The 16210-nt window shown below is 39.8% G+C and overlaps 1 protein-coding gene across 2 annotated transcripts in view; it reads right to left on the bottom strand.

Moving 5' to 3' along the window:
• cers6 (ceramide synthase 6) overlaps positions 1-16210 on the bottom strand; it is a 33711-nt gene that overhangs the window by 9608 nt on the left and 7893 nt on the right. For both annotated transcript variants that reach the window (XM_064327459.1, XM_064327461.1), the window contains exons 2-6: positions 13096-13201; positions 12402-12532; positions 5732-5789; positions 3508-3558; positions 2523-2615 (exon numbers count right to left, since the gene is read on the bottom strand). In XM_064327459.1, coding sequence (XP_064183529.1) covers positions 2523-2615; positions 3508-3558; positions 5732-5789; positions 12402-12532; positions 13096-13201 — 439 coding nt within the window. The remainder of the gene's footprint in view (positions 1-2522; positions 2616-3507; positions 3559-5731; positions 5790-12401; positions 12533-13095; positions 13202-16210) is intronic.

Raw genomic sequence — 16210 nt, 5'->3', positions numbered from 1 at the left:
AGGCGTGTGAGAGCCAAACCAGAAGAGAAATAAAGAGGCAGATCCAAAAAAAGCAGAACCCATGTCTAATTAAAACCGTAAATATTAACTCCTTTCTGCTAAAAGGCTTCTTACGACTTGATACCGTTCAGTGACTGCGGTTACGGAAAAATAAACTTCCAATCTTGTTCCTTTCAAATCTAATCAGCAACTAAGGCTTATCAACAAGCCTTTATGCATGCATGCACACACAGAAACTGACCTGTTCTGATATAACACGGTCAAAGAAAAAAAACCCCTCCTCTGTGCTACGTTGGAAGTGCTATATCTCCAAATAACATTCTAGAGTACTTCAGAATCATTTCTTAAGCATAAACTAAGTTCAACGTGCATTCTAAGTTCGACATTCTACGCCCCATTGGAAGTGATGGTGAGGTGCCCCATTATATGTAACATATTGCAGAATGTGGTTAAAACAATATGGTGGTATGTGATGGACCCATAGACCGTGTAAAAGGATGGACCCCATTGTCTGGTGCAGAATCCTCACTGACAGTGCTTACTGTGGCTGGAAGCCCTGCAGACCTATGATTGGTTGTAGCCATGTCTGGGGAGGACCCAGTCGGCAGGATTGTCCTCACTATCATCAGGCACACGCAACTCCTCTGCTAAATCAGGTACCTTAGCTCCTCAGATATTAGGACTGAAGTTCTGCTGGTGGACTGCAGAGTCAAAATGAGTGGTGGCCGGCAGGATGCACTTTGAAGGAAAGTGCAGGCTTGTATATTCTTTCCTTAACTGATAGAACTTTCAGCAATGATGGAATTCCCTGAATACAATCGAATACATTCAAAATTTGGAGAAAACTAAAACGTAGGGATAAAAATGGTCGAAAAAATTATTTATAACTACATTTAATGAGATTAATAAGAAAATCCATTTGCATGCAAGTGCGGATTTTACATCAAACAACCAAAACATTTAATTTTGCTGGATGTTGTGTTATTGTATGGTATGATATAATGGGTCTTCTGTACAGATTGATAAATATGATGTTATTAAACATTTGCGTGACATGGTAAAGGTGAACAACATATGCAGGCAAGAGAAGGGTTAATACAATTGGCAAGCTACAGCCTGCTTAAATACAGTAAGATGAGTCAGGCAATGGTGAATAGGTTAAGCAGGTATGAAAAAGGTTTGAGAGAGAAGGCAAACTATGACAATGGCAAATAGGACAAGTAAGGTAAAGGTTAATAGAATAAGCCTAGCATGACCATGAAGCAAGGTAGGGTAGCACTTAATAGGTTTTCATGTCAATTTGCCATATGGATGGCAAGATTCTTGTATTACTGTTGTTAGTGGTCAGTAAGGGTGTTTAGACATATGACGTTTTTAGAGTCTGAAGATCATAAATACTTTAGAGTCAAGGATTATGTTTTCTGAAGCCCAATTCATATAACAAGCAACAGCAAACAAGACAACACTGGTCATTAATTTTTTTCAAGGCTTAGGATGTTCTAAAGACTGCACCGTCCTCATAAACATGGTTAACGCATCAAATTACTGTTACCATAACAACAAGTTATGAATTGGTCGAGTGGATACATCTTATCTTTAACTCCGAACTCAAGACAGGACTTACTGAATCTTAGTTATTAAAAGCAGTCCTCAGCAGACATTCTAGAAACTCAGGAATTCACACTGTCAAAATTTATCCTGAAAACGTAAAGCCTAGTTGGTTGATAACTTTTTGATCTGAACTGGCCTCAACTGATAATGTGCTATACCTACCTAAGTTTTCAGTCACAAGTCCCCCAACACATCATTTGTAAGACAAGGCGATAAGTGGACAGTACACTTAATCAGTAGACAATCCAGAGTGACTGATGATTTCATTCCCATGTGTGTTCTTTTATTCCCATGTGCGTTCTTGCACGCTAACTGTAAGCATGCACTTCCTCCAAAGCACATGCAGCTGCTGCATAATTTCCCTCTGCAGTGCACAACCTGAGCTGCTCAGCATTAATGGTGTAGGTCTGCACTTATTGTGCAGTTGGCACAGGTAGCCTGTAGATGGTCCATGGCATCTCAATGATGAGATGGCTCATCATTGAGATGCCAGGGCCAAGTGTGTGCCACAGTCTGCACTGACATGGTCAGAATTTGTTTATATTTGAGTCTGGGTGTATCACTGCGCTAAGTGCTAAAGCTGGATATATGCCACTGAATAGCCGTTACAGGGTATCGGTTTAAATGAAATTAAGGCTTACTCCGCTACATTGGCTATGGCAGATTTTCTAAACTTTTAGCCTTTCGGGTGTGACAGGATTACATGAATTATATTTCAGCTTTTTGAAGGTTGACATTATCATTGTGGATGACCATGGCTGGCGTAGATAGATTAGCTGGTAGTAAACTCTTCAACACTCAGACACAGCTGGTGATTTCAGCAGAAGGAAACCCTGAGTCTTTGCCCCAAACAAATGCCCCTGAAGCATCATTTTAACTGCATAGTTTACAAATCCCACACAAGACGATACCTTTCGTCTGATGTCAGTGAACTGGGAGAATAGGAGGGACAGGTAGAAGGACAGCTCCACTATGTAGTAGTAGTGGAGATCCACAGTCAGGGGCTGTAAGAAAATAAAAATGAGACACTTAAGAGGAAAGAATGATCAGTATCTTGAGTGGCGAGCATTCCATTAGCATTCCTTGGATTTCACTACAAGTATTACACTGAGTACACGTAATAGACTGTACAGATTGCAGTGCAAAAAAATTTTTGGATGAAATTTTGTGTCTGAATGCCATATTTTGTGTCTATATGCCAAGAACAATTAATACATCCTAAGAACAGAAGTGTTACTAATATGTTAAATAGCAAACATCATTTTATTTAGCTATTAAATAATCATTCTTTTATGCTTTTGTGAGGGTGTATGTAGACATTTCCTGCTTTGCTTGTCAACATTCTGAATTTCACCAATGTCATTTCAGGCAACCAATAAGAAAACACCACATTAGACCTTAGTACATGATACCCATCTGAAGAATCTTCAAACTAAGGCGAAAAGTTTTGGCAGATGGTTTGGTATGCTTTGCACAAACTCCCATGTCATTCAATGTATTCAGTGATGATTATGACATTTTAAAACCTTTTATTGAACATGCTCATTGCACACTTTTTGAGTTCACAGTGATGATACTGAAGGCAACCAAAATTATTGTTCAATGTAACTAGAAAGTCCAGTTACACATGTCAGGAAGTTACAATGCCGGATAAATGTCTATACAAGTCAGATATGTTGACTTATGATAGAAAATACACCTTTTTGTACATTAACATGCGTTTCAAATGCTTAAAAACACAACACTGTGATTTTGTAGTCAATCAACAAAATAATGTAATCCTCAAATGAACACGTAAAAATCATTTTTACACTTTTAAAATAGTTGCTCAAAAACGTCAGACACTGATGCACATATTAAAAGACAGAAAGCAGGCCTCTAATGTTTAGCCCTCACCTGATAAGGGTAGTTGTACCAGCATTCCCTGGTGTTCCAAATCCAGGAGGTCTGTATTGGAATGAGAAAAAAAGAGTGATAATAGACAATTACAATTTACAATTATCCAAAGCAATTTACAAAGTATCAAGACAACGCTGTGTCATATATCTTACTGTATCGGTTATTACATAATCCCCACCCACTTCACTGCAGACTTACTGTGAGTCCACAAAACCCTACTTCAGTTTCACCGTTATTTTACTTTAAGAATAACATCTTACACACCAAGAACAAGGACCTAAATGTCACAAAATATGTTCTAAGACTATCCTTCTGCATGACTGTGGTGAATGATCCAGTACCTTCTATATTCTAAAATACTGATTAATCATAAACCACACAACATTAAATACTTTGCAAATGAATTCAACCTAATCTCTCAAAACGGTCTGAAAAACCCATTGCCAGAGAGTGCTTAATACACAAATCATAAATAAGTGGTTGCAAAAATGCTTTAGATTTCAACTGCAGAAATGAATCAAGTGCAGCATAAAGCATTTCCACATCTTTCTGTAGCAAATTCAGACATGGCTTCCCTCTTCCTCAAATGGTCTGAGCTGTTCATATACAAAATCTCCTTCAATCTGGGGAGCATGTTGCTTAACAACCAATCAAAAATCTATGTTGCTATTCAGAAATGTTATATCCCCATGGCAACCCCCCAGATCAAGCACCTGCTACAATCACTGGCCTGAAATTCTGATCAAATACAACAGTCTCTGGCAAGCCAAAGACAGAGGCAAATGACAAAAGAGCAGACAAAAGGCCTCTTCCTTTAGAAAATTAACAAACAGCAGTGTGCTGCCCCGAACATGTATTTTTAATTCAAATGCTTCAAACAAAATGCTTTAGAAACACGTGGGAATAACCTCCTCTCGAAAACATGATCTGTCCTTTACAGTATGCTATCATTATTTAGTGAAATACACAGGATCAAAAATGAAAATGTTCATTTCTTATAATGTTCTTTGGTAAGGACTTTGGAAAAAAAAACTAATGGAAAGCTTACAGGAAAAACTACAAATCCCACAGGGAGTATATGACCCATTCAAAGCTGATGCGCATAAAAATTTTGGTATGTTGCCCAAACCCTTCCATGACTTTACACTTACCATATTTTGTTGCACAAAAGTTGCTAAAATGAGTCACCAAATCAATCAGTATTTACATACTAAATAAGCCAGAGCAATAGTTTAACCGTCATTTATAATAATAATAATAATAATAATGATAATAATAATAATAATAATGATAATGATAATAATAATAATAAACACGGCGGATGAAGAATACACTTCAAAGAGAGTGCAGAGTTAAGTCTGCTCCTGCTGAAGACCTGCTGCTATTAATAAACACCCCCCAAGAGTCCTGCCCCAGCAGCAAGAAGTGAAACCCTTTCATAAAGTGCTCTGTCATGCAAGTTTTACAAGGAGACATTTATTAATAAAAAAAAATAGTTCCCACACGCACAAAAATAATAACAAAAGAGTAATATCGGGAATATCACACTTAACCTATTTACTAAGCATTCTCTGAGACAGGTCGCCATTTTACTCCTGTCGTAGCTACGAATACTCCTCTGTTTGATTAGCGGTTACTGTACCCCTTTGCAAGTGATCTGGAAACATTTAAAATAAGCGTTTGGTTGGGGTTTGGGGGGGATTTATAAATATTTTGAAGCCTATATTGAACCAAAGGCTTGAGTTCTCATAACTGCCCTTAGTGTCTCTTGAGGGAGTACCCCGGTTCATAATGCAACCGCATGCCTACATGCACGCGCGTGTGAGAGCACACAAATGCACCCGATGCAGCCGCTTTCCCAGACTCAGCACGTGGTGATGAACTGCGACTGCATTTCAAAGTGAATTCATCTGCTGTGGACCATTTCTCCGCATCTCGACAGCACGAACACTTATTTGCATTAACAAACAACTGTTATGACAAATTATACAAACGTACTAATGCAAAAATGAAGACAAAAACGGTGTGCAAGTCTCCGAGGGGTCAGTGGAGACACTTGGAGGTACTGTTAAGATGACATGCAGAACGTTGTATACTGAAGATGGGGCAAACACTGCACCTTAGCCAGAGCAGCCTTTATTGCATCTACCGTCCCAACGCCAGACAGCAACAAACTATCATAAAGGTCCCACTTTGTGTGAAACAGTGTTCTCCCTGTTACCTTTTTCAGGAGCCGCACTCCATACGTGAATATGTACAGATAAAATGTGAACCGCCACCTAAAATGAAAACAAAAAGAAAACTGTAGTCAGTAACACATCGTAACAAAGTCATTCATTTTGAGTGAAGCCTGCGTGAAGCCTCGAATCCCCTGGTCTACTGTGTGCATGCGTGAGTGTGAGTGAGAGAGAAAGAAGGAAAGAGAGTTTAAAAAATAATGAATACTGAACAAATCATCTGTTTATTTTTTTAACAGAAGCGGGCATGCATTAAACTATTATTCAAATATGTACGGCCTAAATGTACCCCAGCATGCATCAAAGGGATTGCCAATGTGTGACTTGCATGTATACTGCGTAATTCTGATAGGCAAAAATTCAGTATGTATAGCAGACTTTCCCATTCCTGGCAGCCACTTAGCATCTAACAGCAGTATAATTCCCACTGGCGGTAACCAAACGAAGTGCTGGATGCCCCCAAATGTACATGAAGTATACTTCATTTTTACTAATATTAAAACAAATATCTGGTTATAGTGAGCTAGTGATGGTGTGTGCTCTGCACAATGTTGGTATCCATCTATAGTTTTAGTGTCTCTCTGGGTGCAGAAGAGTAAGTTGCTTAGCAACTAAGCTTGTGGTGCTAGAGTGACACAGCCACAGCCAAGTAGGTAGCCCAGTTAGCCTAGCAACTGTTAAGAACATGACAGAAATACAGTAATTCACTTTGAACTGAAGCAGACCCTAACTAGTGCAGTTCTGCAGCGGTTCAGATCACATGACAAGCAGACAAACGGCTTGTCCCCCGTAAGGGTCTCAAGATTATTGCCTGGCCCAGGCAGCATTCATGCTAAGAGTCACTGGCACATCTCCCTGATGGTCAGAGGAAAGTGAAGCAACTTCCCCTGGCTTATCAATATCTGGACACTTATGTAACCTCAAAAGAAATTCCCCTTTTCAGATGTCTGTGAAACTGTAGATTAGGACCCAAAATGTAGCAAAAAAAGAAGATAAAAACCCTCCAGAATCCAAATTAAGTTTTTAACAATTTGAGTATCTGAGGCTTTTATTAGACCGGAAAACAAACTTATAATTCATTCAGCGCAAATGAGCATTTCATGTATCTATTTTATTATTACTTTAATAGAAAGCACTAGAACTCCTTTGTAACTCACAATGCTCCACTACATGGTGTAAGAACACAGACTGGAGCGCGGTGCAGCGAGAGTGCGACACTGTCGTATATATGGCATCGGACCACAGGTGGGAGTACAGTGCTCTTTTGTCTTTGTATGTGGAGGCCTGCATGATGCCGCATGACATTAGCTCTGGCACTCCAACCTCCACCGAAGCGCTTACATAAACATATCGCACTGAACGCTGCACATTCAGATGGAAACTCGTTTCTCTGGGTGAATTTGAGCAGTGAGAACTGAGCTGAACAATAGACAGGTGAAACAAAAAAAAAACAAAAAAACCCATTGCTATATATAAGGCACGGATGAAAACAATTTAAAAAGCAGTGGGTGTTTGGCTCTGAAACGCAATGGGGCTATTAGGGGGTCCTTCTAGACGCATTCGACAGGATGGACTTTTACTTCACTGCCATTTAACCAGTGGGGTGCCCTTCTCAGGTTAATTACACTCACAGCACCTGCATTCTAATTCTGTGTCCGGACTGAGAGAGGCACACGAATCGGGGAGCGACTCTGGACAGGATGGTCCAAGGTGACTTTGTAACCACAAGGGTGCATGTTTTAATCCGGAATATATTATTCAACAAGAAGCCTACTCAAAAGACGAACTGTTTAACCCTTTCTGAAGCACCGTACAGTTTATAACAGATAATTATGTATGATAATAATCACGATAATGATCATGAATCAGACCAGATGCCTTCTGAACCACGGTGGGTTTAAAACGCGTTCATCACACTGGAGAACATACAGTACATTCTGTTGAATTTTAAAATGAGAGGAACAAAGTCTGCCTTCAAAGCATTCGAGCAGCTGCAACGTCCAAATCATCCTCCTTGGGTTTGGATAAGTTTAAACACAAACAGGCCAAAATTATGCACCTACGGAAGGGTCAAGATTGTTGCTTAGCAACAGTGGAGTCAACTCCTGAAAAAATTTGAAGTATGGCTGAATCAAAGGCTCTTCCTAAATGAGGGGTCAGTGCTACCTTTTCAATTAAAAAGATTTCTCCAATTTTATATATATATATATATATATATATGAACATTTTTCATGGTTGACTGGTAAAACCTCTGACCTATTTCACAGCCATGAAAATCTGGGTAGTTTCAAGTCTGAACAAAACATGTAAAACCCATTGTGGGGTTTTTCTTTACTTGGGAAGTGTGTGCCAGCACAACACCGCAAAGTGGAAATGTTCCAAGTGTTTAAAAGACCCAGGCTTACTCATATATGCATATAAATAACACTAACTGCTGACTCACCATTACCCCACTGCATTAAAATGTTTATTAAGTGTACTAAAGTCGTTTAAAAAAAATATATCATTTCAGTTTTTGTGTATGTTTTCATACATAAAGGACATTTTATTTAGATATGCACAGACGTTTCTGATGACGGGTGGCTTCATAATGGCTGGTAGAGGGGCATTCACAAGTTTGTGGTTAAAAGCAAGAAAATACAAGTTTCTCCAAAGCAGCTTGTACATTGCACAAAAACTGTCAGGGAAAATCGAAGAAAAAAACAAGCAAAAATACATAAATAAAAAATCTTATCCAGAGCAACTTACACACAACTTTTACATAGTATTTTTAAGTTCCATCCATTTATACATATACTATAGCAATTATACTACCTTGCTCAAGGGTACAACAGCAGTGTCCTGCATGGGAATTGAACCCATGACCTTTAGGTTACCCATTATACTACACTGCCGCCCCCACTACAGGACTACAGTACGGGACAGTAACCACATCCTCTCTGGTATATGGATGCTTTTACGGCTCAAGGCATTCTGGTCCCCAGAAATGTCACATGTAAACACAAATGTGTTTTGTCTGTTCTCTTAAATTATCCTAAATTACCCATGTTCTGTGGATAATCCCCCCCACCCCCTCCCCCCTCCTCTGGACTCAAGTACTCTAGTACCATTTCACAATGGAGGCAGGCTGCAGTGGATGAGACCTGGGGTACTGGGCATACCTTGTACGACTAGACCCCTGTTCATACAGTGTATTTCCCAGACTACTAGCTGCACTCATGTCTGAACGCTGGATTTAATCAAAGTAGGCTGCGACTCTTTTGGCTCACCCAAAGCCAGATCTGAAAATCTGAAACATTGGCTGTGCCGATTTACTCTGAACACACCAACGTTTATTACCTTAATTTGGGCCGATTGCTGAAATGACTGAAATGACAGAAACAGGCTTTTACGATGGGCCGTTTTTAGGGTCCCTCGACCCCACTCACGATGGATGCAGGGCAGAGCCAGAGGGAGGAAAGCTTCCATTACCGCGCCCCAGCAGAGCACCGTCCCAACTCAAGACTCGCAGCACTGGCTGGAGGACGAACGACGAACTGCACAAGCCTCTTACCAGGCAGGACTGCGTCAGCACCGACACCGCTTCGACACCCACGTCGCCTGCCGCCGCGTGCTGCGTTCTCAGCGCCATTAAGCGGCCTGAGATATCCGTGCGGAGGAGGAAAGGACTCTCGTTCTGATCTCAGACGGAAATAGCGACGGAAATATCCAGCGATGCGCAGAGACGGCTAAAGATACAGGAACGTCACCCGGGCTGCAAGCCGGAGAACACGCTCTTTGGGCTCAGGAGGAACGACTCGATGCATCTTAAATCACGTCGAATTATCCATTATGAATGGGGCGCCCTTTTAAGATGCGTTTTTTATGACAACCGCGGCACGGTGAAAACTCCGGGCGTCGTTCGGGGAGCCCGCGTGTCAGATGTGTCCGTGTGGAAAAGCAGATTCTGCTGCAGCGAGACTGCTGAAAATGAGCCACTGCCCCACCGCAGACTGAGTAGCTTCTGCGCGGTACAATGTTCAGTGTTAAATCAACTCTTACAGAATATATACGGTCCCTATTGAGTTGAATTAACACTGGACATTTTACTGTGTGGGGCCTTCAAATTCATTCTAAATGTGAGCATATGATTTTCCAACAAATGATTTATAAAATTTACTGTTTGTAAATATGAAATCTTATGAAATCCTAAAATTGTGCACACGTGACCAAGCTCATGAACTCCACCCAGTGAATGGACACCCTCAAATATTCGTTCTTGGAGTCTGCATTTCTGCTATCCCCTACAGAACCATTGGTTGTCACATGATAAAAAAAATTGATATGTAATCCTTTTACATCTTTAAGTTTTGTTAGTTTACAATGTTAAAATTTCATATTTCAGGGGCCTGCATCACAAAGCTGGATTACCAAGTTGGCTGGACAACTGCACCGAGTAAAACCAAGAACAGCTCTTTTTACTTCAGTCCACGTTCCAGATTTGGGAGGATTTCGGGTTTTATTCAGTGCAGTTATCCAATCAACTCCGTAATCCTACTTTGTCATATAGACATAGCTTAATATTTATTCAAATTATTTTATTTCAATGGAGATGTCACTGACAGCCATCAATACAGGCCTTCTGTTGCTCGCTCTCAGTATAGCTCTGAACTATATAGTGTTTCTGCAAATCAATCATTATGACAAGATGTTAGATTGTGCATTGATTTCAGGCTTTAAAACCATAAAGGTATTGATTATTATTATTGCTGTGTTATTATAGTTCTTATTAGGCTGTTATACATCTTTTTATTTCATTTTTTTTTAACAAAGGTTTGCAGACTTGATAATGCTAAGAGCAAGTGCTGCAATAGCAGTTTTATTGGCCCACAACAGTGCTTATCATGGAAATAAATCTTACACATGCATGGTCCAATAGCCCATATATCTCCATATGCAAGGGGATTTGCAAAATATTATCATGTTTGAGAAAAAAAGGAATGTGTTGAGCCTGCAGTACAGCTGCATGACCACAAGGTCAAGTTTACATGCATCCTCTGGAGACTGCATGCTCATAAGGATGTTTTCACGTCAGTTTGAAATTTTATAAATATAAATTTGTCTATCGGTTTTCATGCAAGATCAAATCTATTGGATTTAGGATCAAAGTCATGCATATGAATGTTTCAGAAATGAGGCCCCTGGTACCTGTATTCAGTCTCTTATGCATAGGTATGACATGACCCTTGTCCTTGAATGTTATCAGCAACAGCTTTAATGCATCCATACAGCCATGGAACTCCTTAAATAGTAAAGGGCTATAAGATAAAACCGTTTGCTCTTTTGCTACCATACAGAGTAGATATCAGGAATTAAACTTGGTTGACCATTGGGTGATGCGAGATATTACTCTGCCAATTAATCAATATTCTAGGCTGTCCTTGTGTATATAAATGATACTGCAATGTCAGAGAGGGTGGGACCTCCACTCCGACTCCTCTTTGGCCATTTTCAGAGCTTCCTGCAAGCAGTAATAGGTCAGACTATGTGACGCATCCATGTTTGCCAAACAGGATGTAAATGCCACATAAGGAAACTGAAATGCTCAGTTCCAGGTTTGTACTGATGTGTTAATGTGTCAGCCTGTGCGGACCCTGTCATCTCCTGAAGCCTGAGAGCTCTTTAGGACCATACACAACATGCACAGCTGATTTTCACCAGAAGGCATGCACAGCTGAGGCTGAGTAAGTCATCACAGGTCCAGCATGCACTGTCTCTGAAGAGAAACCTGGATGGATATAGCCAGTGGCTCTCGGTTTGTGGCTCACTAGTCCTTCAAGGCAAGGCAAACAAAAATGCTTCACATTTGAATTTGTTTTCTTTTGCTCAGTTTAAGGAAATAAAAGCATCCATTGGCTTATTCACTGCAAATTCCATGTGTGACTGAGCCTGACAGTAGCAGAAATCTGGAACTGTATTACTGGAATGCTTATCAAAATACTTACTGTATCTGCACAAAAACTGCCAATTACCAATGCATGATTCCATTTATGCTAAACCCCATTTTCCCTGGTGGATTTTTCAGAACATTACTGTACCACATTACAGTACACTGGAGCAGATCAATCCCCCAAGATGACTGATACAGCTCCCATTACACTTACTCAGGGCAAACACTAAAAAAGAATGAAACCATCAAGTCTGTGCAACACATTTTTGTGTTCTTCCTTTTAAGATCAAAACACTGCATTTCTGCATTATGCTACAAGTTTTCATAATTTGTGCCGACTTATTACCACTCCATAAATAATTGTGACTACAAAATCCCCCGACGTCAATTGAAAATGTGTTCCTTTGTTCCCTAGCATAGACCACTCATAGATTTCCTATACTTAACTCCATTTTAGGGCCAATTTCTGCTGTTCCAGAAGAGCAACATCACATTAAGTTGAAACGAAAATATTACCTCTAGCAGAAACATTAAATGTTAACTGTCACTGGACAGAGACGCTTGAAAGAACTTGAATCTGGCATCATTTCGGTCTGTGAGACATTAAGGGGCTAATGTTTGAGCTAACTGTTTTGGCTCCTCACAGTAGCACCACAAACTCAAGTTGGCCTGGACGGGCGATATCCTAAGAACTGAAAGCATCGCGCGGACTGTGGCTCCCTCACATGCTCTCGCAGAAGCGGGTCAGGGTGCTGGGCTTCTCCTGGTTCCGGCGCTGGCGGAACCAACGCTGGATGGTCCGCACGTCCCAGTCCAGCTGCTTGGACAGACCCTCTAACCGCTTCTCATCTGGATGCTGGAACAGACAGACGTGGAGGAACAACGTTCAGCAAGTCAGCCATTGCTGTTGAAAAGAAGGTTAAATAAATGGCAAAGAGCAGTCATATCGTTCAAAGAAATTAAAGGCCTCCACCCCACAACTCCGCCCTATGTAACAACTGAAATTAGGACTAATTTGGGGGACACAATTTGGCTGCAGTTCTTTAGTATGCTGTGAACACAAGTGCTAAACCTGTTTGCATATGCTGTGGCTGGCTCAGGTTCTGAAACCTTCAGTGAGCGCGCTCAGGAAGATCGAGGAAGGCAGGTTGCTCTGTATGCGAATCTGAACATTTGTCAAAGAAACTTGCTTCTCGGTTGAGCTAAAAATAACCGTTGTGCGTCAGCAGACAGAGCTGCAGATAAAGGCACAGAGACGTGCGCGGGTCTCACACGCTGACCTCACACATTCGATTGCCCGTAATCGGCAGTCAGATTGCAAACTGTTCCCAGAGAATTCATTACTATTATTAATGCCTTCATTAAATCCAGAGCATTGAGTACTGTACCATTATGGAATGAGGGGTATTTTTGGCTTACCTTGGTGATAGCAGTGAAGACCTTCTCCAGAATCGCATTGGGCTGGGCTTTCTGAGGCCCGTTGGCTTGTATCTTCAGGCCTAAGGCGCAAGGCCTCGCAATAAACCTGCAAATAGTGAAAAAAAAGCATTGGTCCTTATATTCCTTTTCCCTCACTGCGGCTTTTGTACAAATCCTATGCTGTTTTATACAACAAACTCAGACGCAACATGGCAGCATTTCTGACTTGCTCTCAAAGAAGCACTTTGGGCTTCCATGAACCCAGCACTGAGCAGTAACTACGCCTGTGCTATCAGCACAACAGCAGTTTAAATTGTATATAACCAAAGAATTTAAAACCTCCTGAAAGCTCCTGAATTCAGATCACGATTCCATTATCCTCAGATTAATACAAGGATCCTCAGTATGGAAATGACAAGTGTCCCTGGTTTAAGGTTAGCATAATCCAAAGAATTGTACAAAATATTGTACAATTGTATTCAAGAAGGAAACATGAAGCAACAAATCCATCAATGAGCCCAATGAAGAGGTTTTAAAAGGAAAACATTTGTATTAGAATTTAGCCTAATAAGTTAAAATACATTTGTGCGTTATCAACCAGAAGAGCGCAATCATGAACTTCACATAGTACCTTTGCTTACATTTCAAAAATAATTGGCAACATACTACTGCAAGTGTCTTAGGCATGTCATCATTCTATGATGTCACTAAAATTTTTTAAAACATTCCATCCTTATGCAGACAGGGTTACAGATCAAGATCACAGTGCAGAAAATTCCTTGGTGGGGAAGCAAATAGGTGGGTAGGAGGGACCCATATAAACAACCTGAGAGTCAACGATCCTACAAACTGTCTCCCGAGTGAGTAAAATCTACGGGTATTATCAATAATTTGAATTGAAAAATTATTGATAATTCAAAAATATTTGAACCCACTAGAACCAAGCCCATGGTACAGTATATGGGATGGTCTCTAGGAGAGAAGGAGAGTTTTCCAGTGGTATTTACGCACCTGGCCTTAAAATCTTTTGTTCTCATGAATGTTTTGGTTGCCTGTCCTTGATGTAGGCCTAATTGGTGCTTTAAGCACTCATGTGTGTCATTTGGGGAGGAAGGTTTCAGGGAGGGTAAACATGAATGCAAAAATGTGTTTTGGTATTTAATGTACTACATTTTCATTGCTACCGGCCTTATTACCTCATTCCTGTATATTCGGGAAAACACAGCACTAACAGTTTGAGAAAATGTTCACTTAATACACATTTTATTTCTGACAACTGAATAACGCTGACACAATCTGACACAGAAAATGTCAATCTATTGCCACAATCAATTCACCTATTCTCAGAAATCTTAACAATGAAGAGAGTATGAGTGGGATAGATGGCTAATAGATAATTTAACAAGGATGTAACCTTATTGCACAAAATGTTCAGGTTTAAAAACGAGTGACACCATATCAGACCCCCTTCATAGTGTCACTTAATATATAGCCTACAGCCACCCATATGATAAACCACTGCCTCATTAATACTGGGAAGTTGATTCATTAATTCATGACTCAAGGAGATTTCATATTTTACACAGCTTGTTTAAGACTTAGGCTAACTGTAACTGGTCAATAAAATGTCGAATATGTAGCTGTGAAAGTGGTAGATGGAATCATATCATACCCTAGCTGAATTGACAGTTGCCTTCTTAAGTGAGACAGAACAAAGCTTTAGAAGTAAGCTTCAAGGCGGGGGATACAGGGTGTAGTTTCATTTTATATATCTGAAAATTTACATAGCCTATATGAAGAGCATTACTCATTCTAAAAATTCAAAAAGCACATTACTAGTAATAAAAATATGCATGTTTCAAGCAAATTAATAATAATAATTTAAAAAACTATACACATATTGACATGCCAATCACTGTACTGAAATCTAGAGTGAAAGAGGCAAGGATATACTACTGTAGCAATTCTTTGAACACAGCCCTAATGAAGAGTAAATTATTCTGGGAACCTCAGTGCCTCACAAAAGTCTACTACTTGACCTCCATTCTTTAAATTAGACTATGTGATTCTGTTTTTGTAATACATAGTTTTTAATTTTTTTTTTGAAATGTTAAAAAAAATCAACACTTGAGTCTTAAAGCCTTGTTGTGCATTCAAGTAGTGAAAAATCAGGGATACACAAACTGCTACCTGGTTCTGGATTGTGTGCTTTCCTTTAGTACAGTACTTACTATTTAACTGGCTGGTGAGCACAACAGACTGATGTACAGTATAAAATCTGTGATGTTGTGATGAAATCAGAATCAATTCATATTCAGGTGAAAAGGGTGACTTTGGCTAGATAGGTCCATTTTGAGCTATGGTGATATTTAGCTTCTACAACTACTATAGTTTCATAAAACGTATGAAACAATGATCTGAAACAACACAGTCATGTCAAGTATACCAAGCACAAAATTAGCTTCTGTAAGCATCTTTCATAAATGTGTGTTACCAAGTCTGTAGAACTGACCCTGCTGAATCACATATCATTCAAAAGCTTATTCTCTATAGTGTATAGCTAGCATGGATATATGATAATCGTGATAATGGTTCCTGAAATACAGGTAGCAACGTACAATTTTGAATGGTTATCGGTGTTAAAAGGCTTTGTTTAGTGTTGCAATTGACAAACATGCCAAATCAGTAGCCTACTTCAATCCACAATTTGCCTAGTGTGTTGTCCATCTTCAGATATGCTATTCAATGTATGTGTATTTTAGATGGTATTTATGGAAAATAAATGAATTCATGTCACACTACTTGTCACAGAACAGGACAACACATGATTCTATAATGAAAAATCTTTAATGGCCATTTTCTCCAAATTAGGCCTACATATTTCCTGGACAAAAAGCATTTTTTCCTCAACTTAACTTATAGCCTAGATATAGCGACCAAATTTAACATGGTGCTTTTTAAAGGCATACTATGCAGAATTTATATCTTGAAAATATTAAAAAGCAATCATGCCAAGGCATATCTATAATGCATGGCGCCCTTTTCTGTATGAGGAGGGGTGTGGGTGGCTAGAGAACATGTGTTTTGGGATCAGATTTCAACAGAGTGTTCATTG

Source organism: Anguilla rostrata, chromosome 3 (genome assembly GCF_018555375.3).
Source record: "Anguilla rostrata isolate EN2019 chromosome 3, ASM1855537v3, whole genome shotgun sequence".
Lineage (NCBI taxonomy): Eukaryota > Metazoa > Chordata > Actinopteri > Anguilliformes > Anguillidae > Anguilla > Anguilla rostrata.
This window is presented reverse-complemented; position numbering and strand designations above follow the sequence as displayed.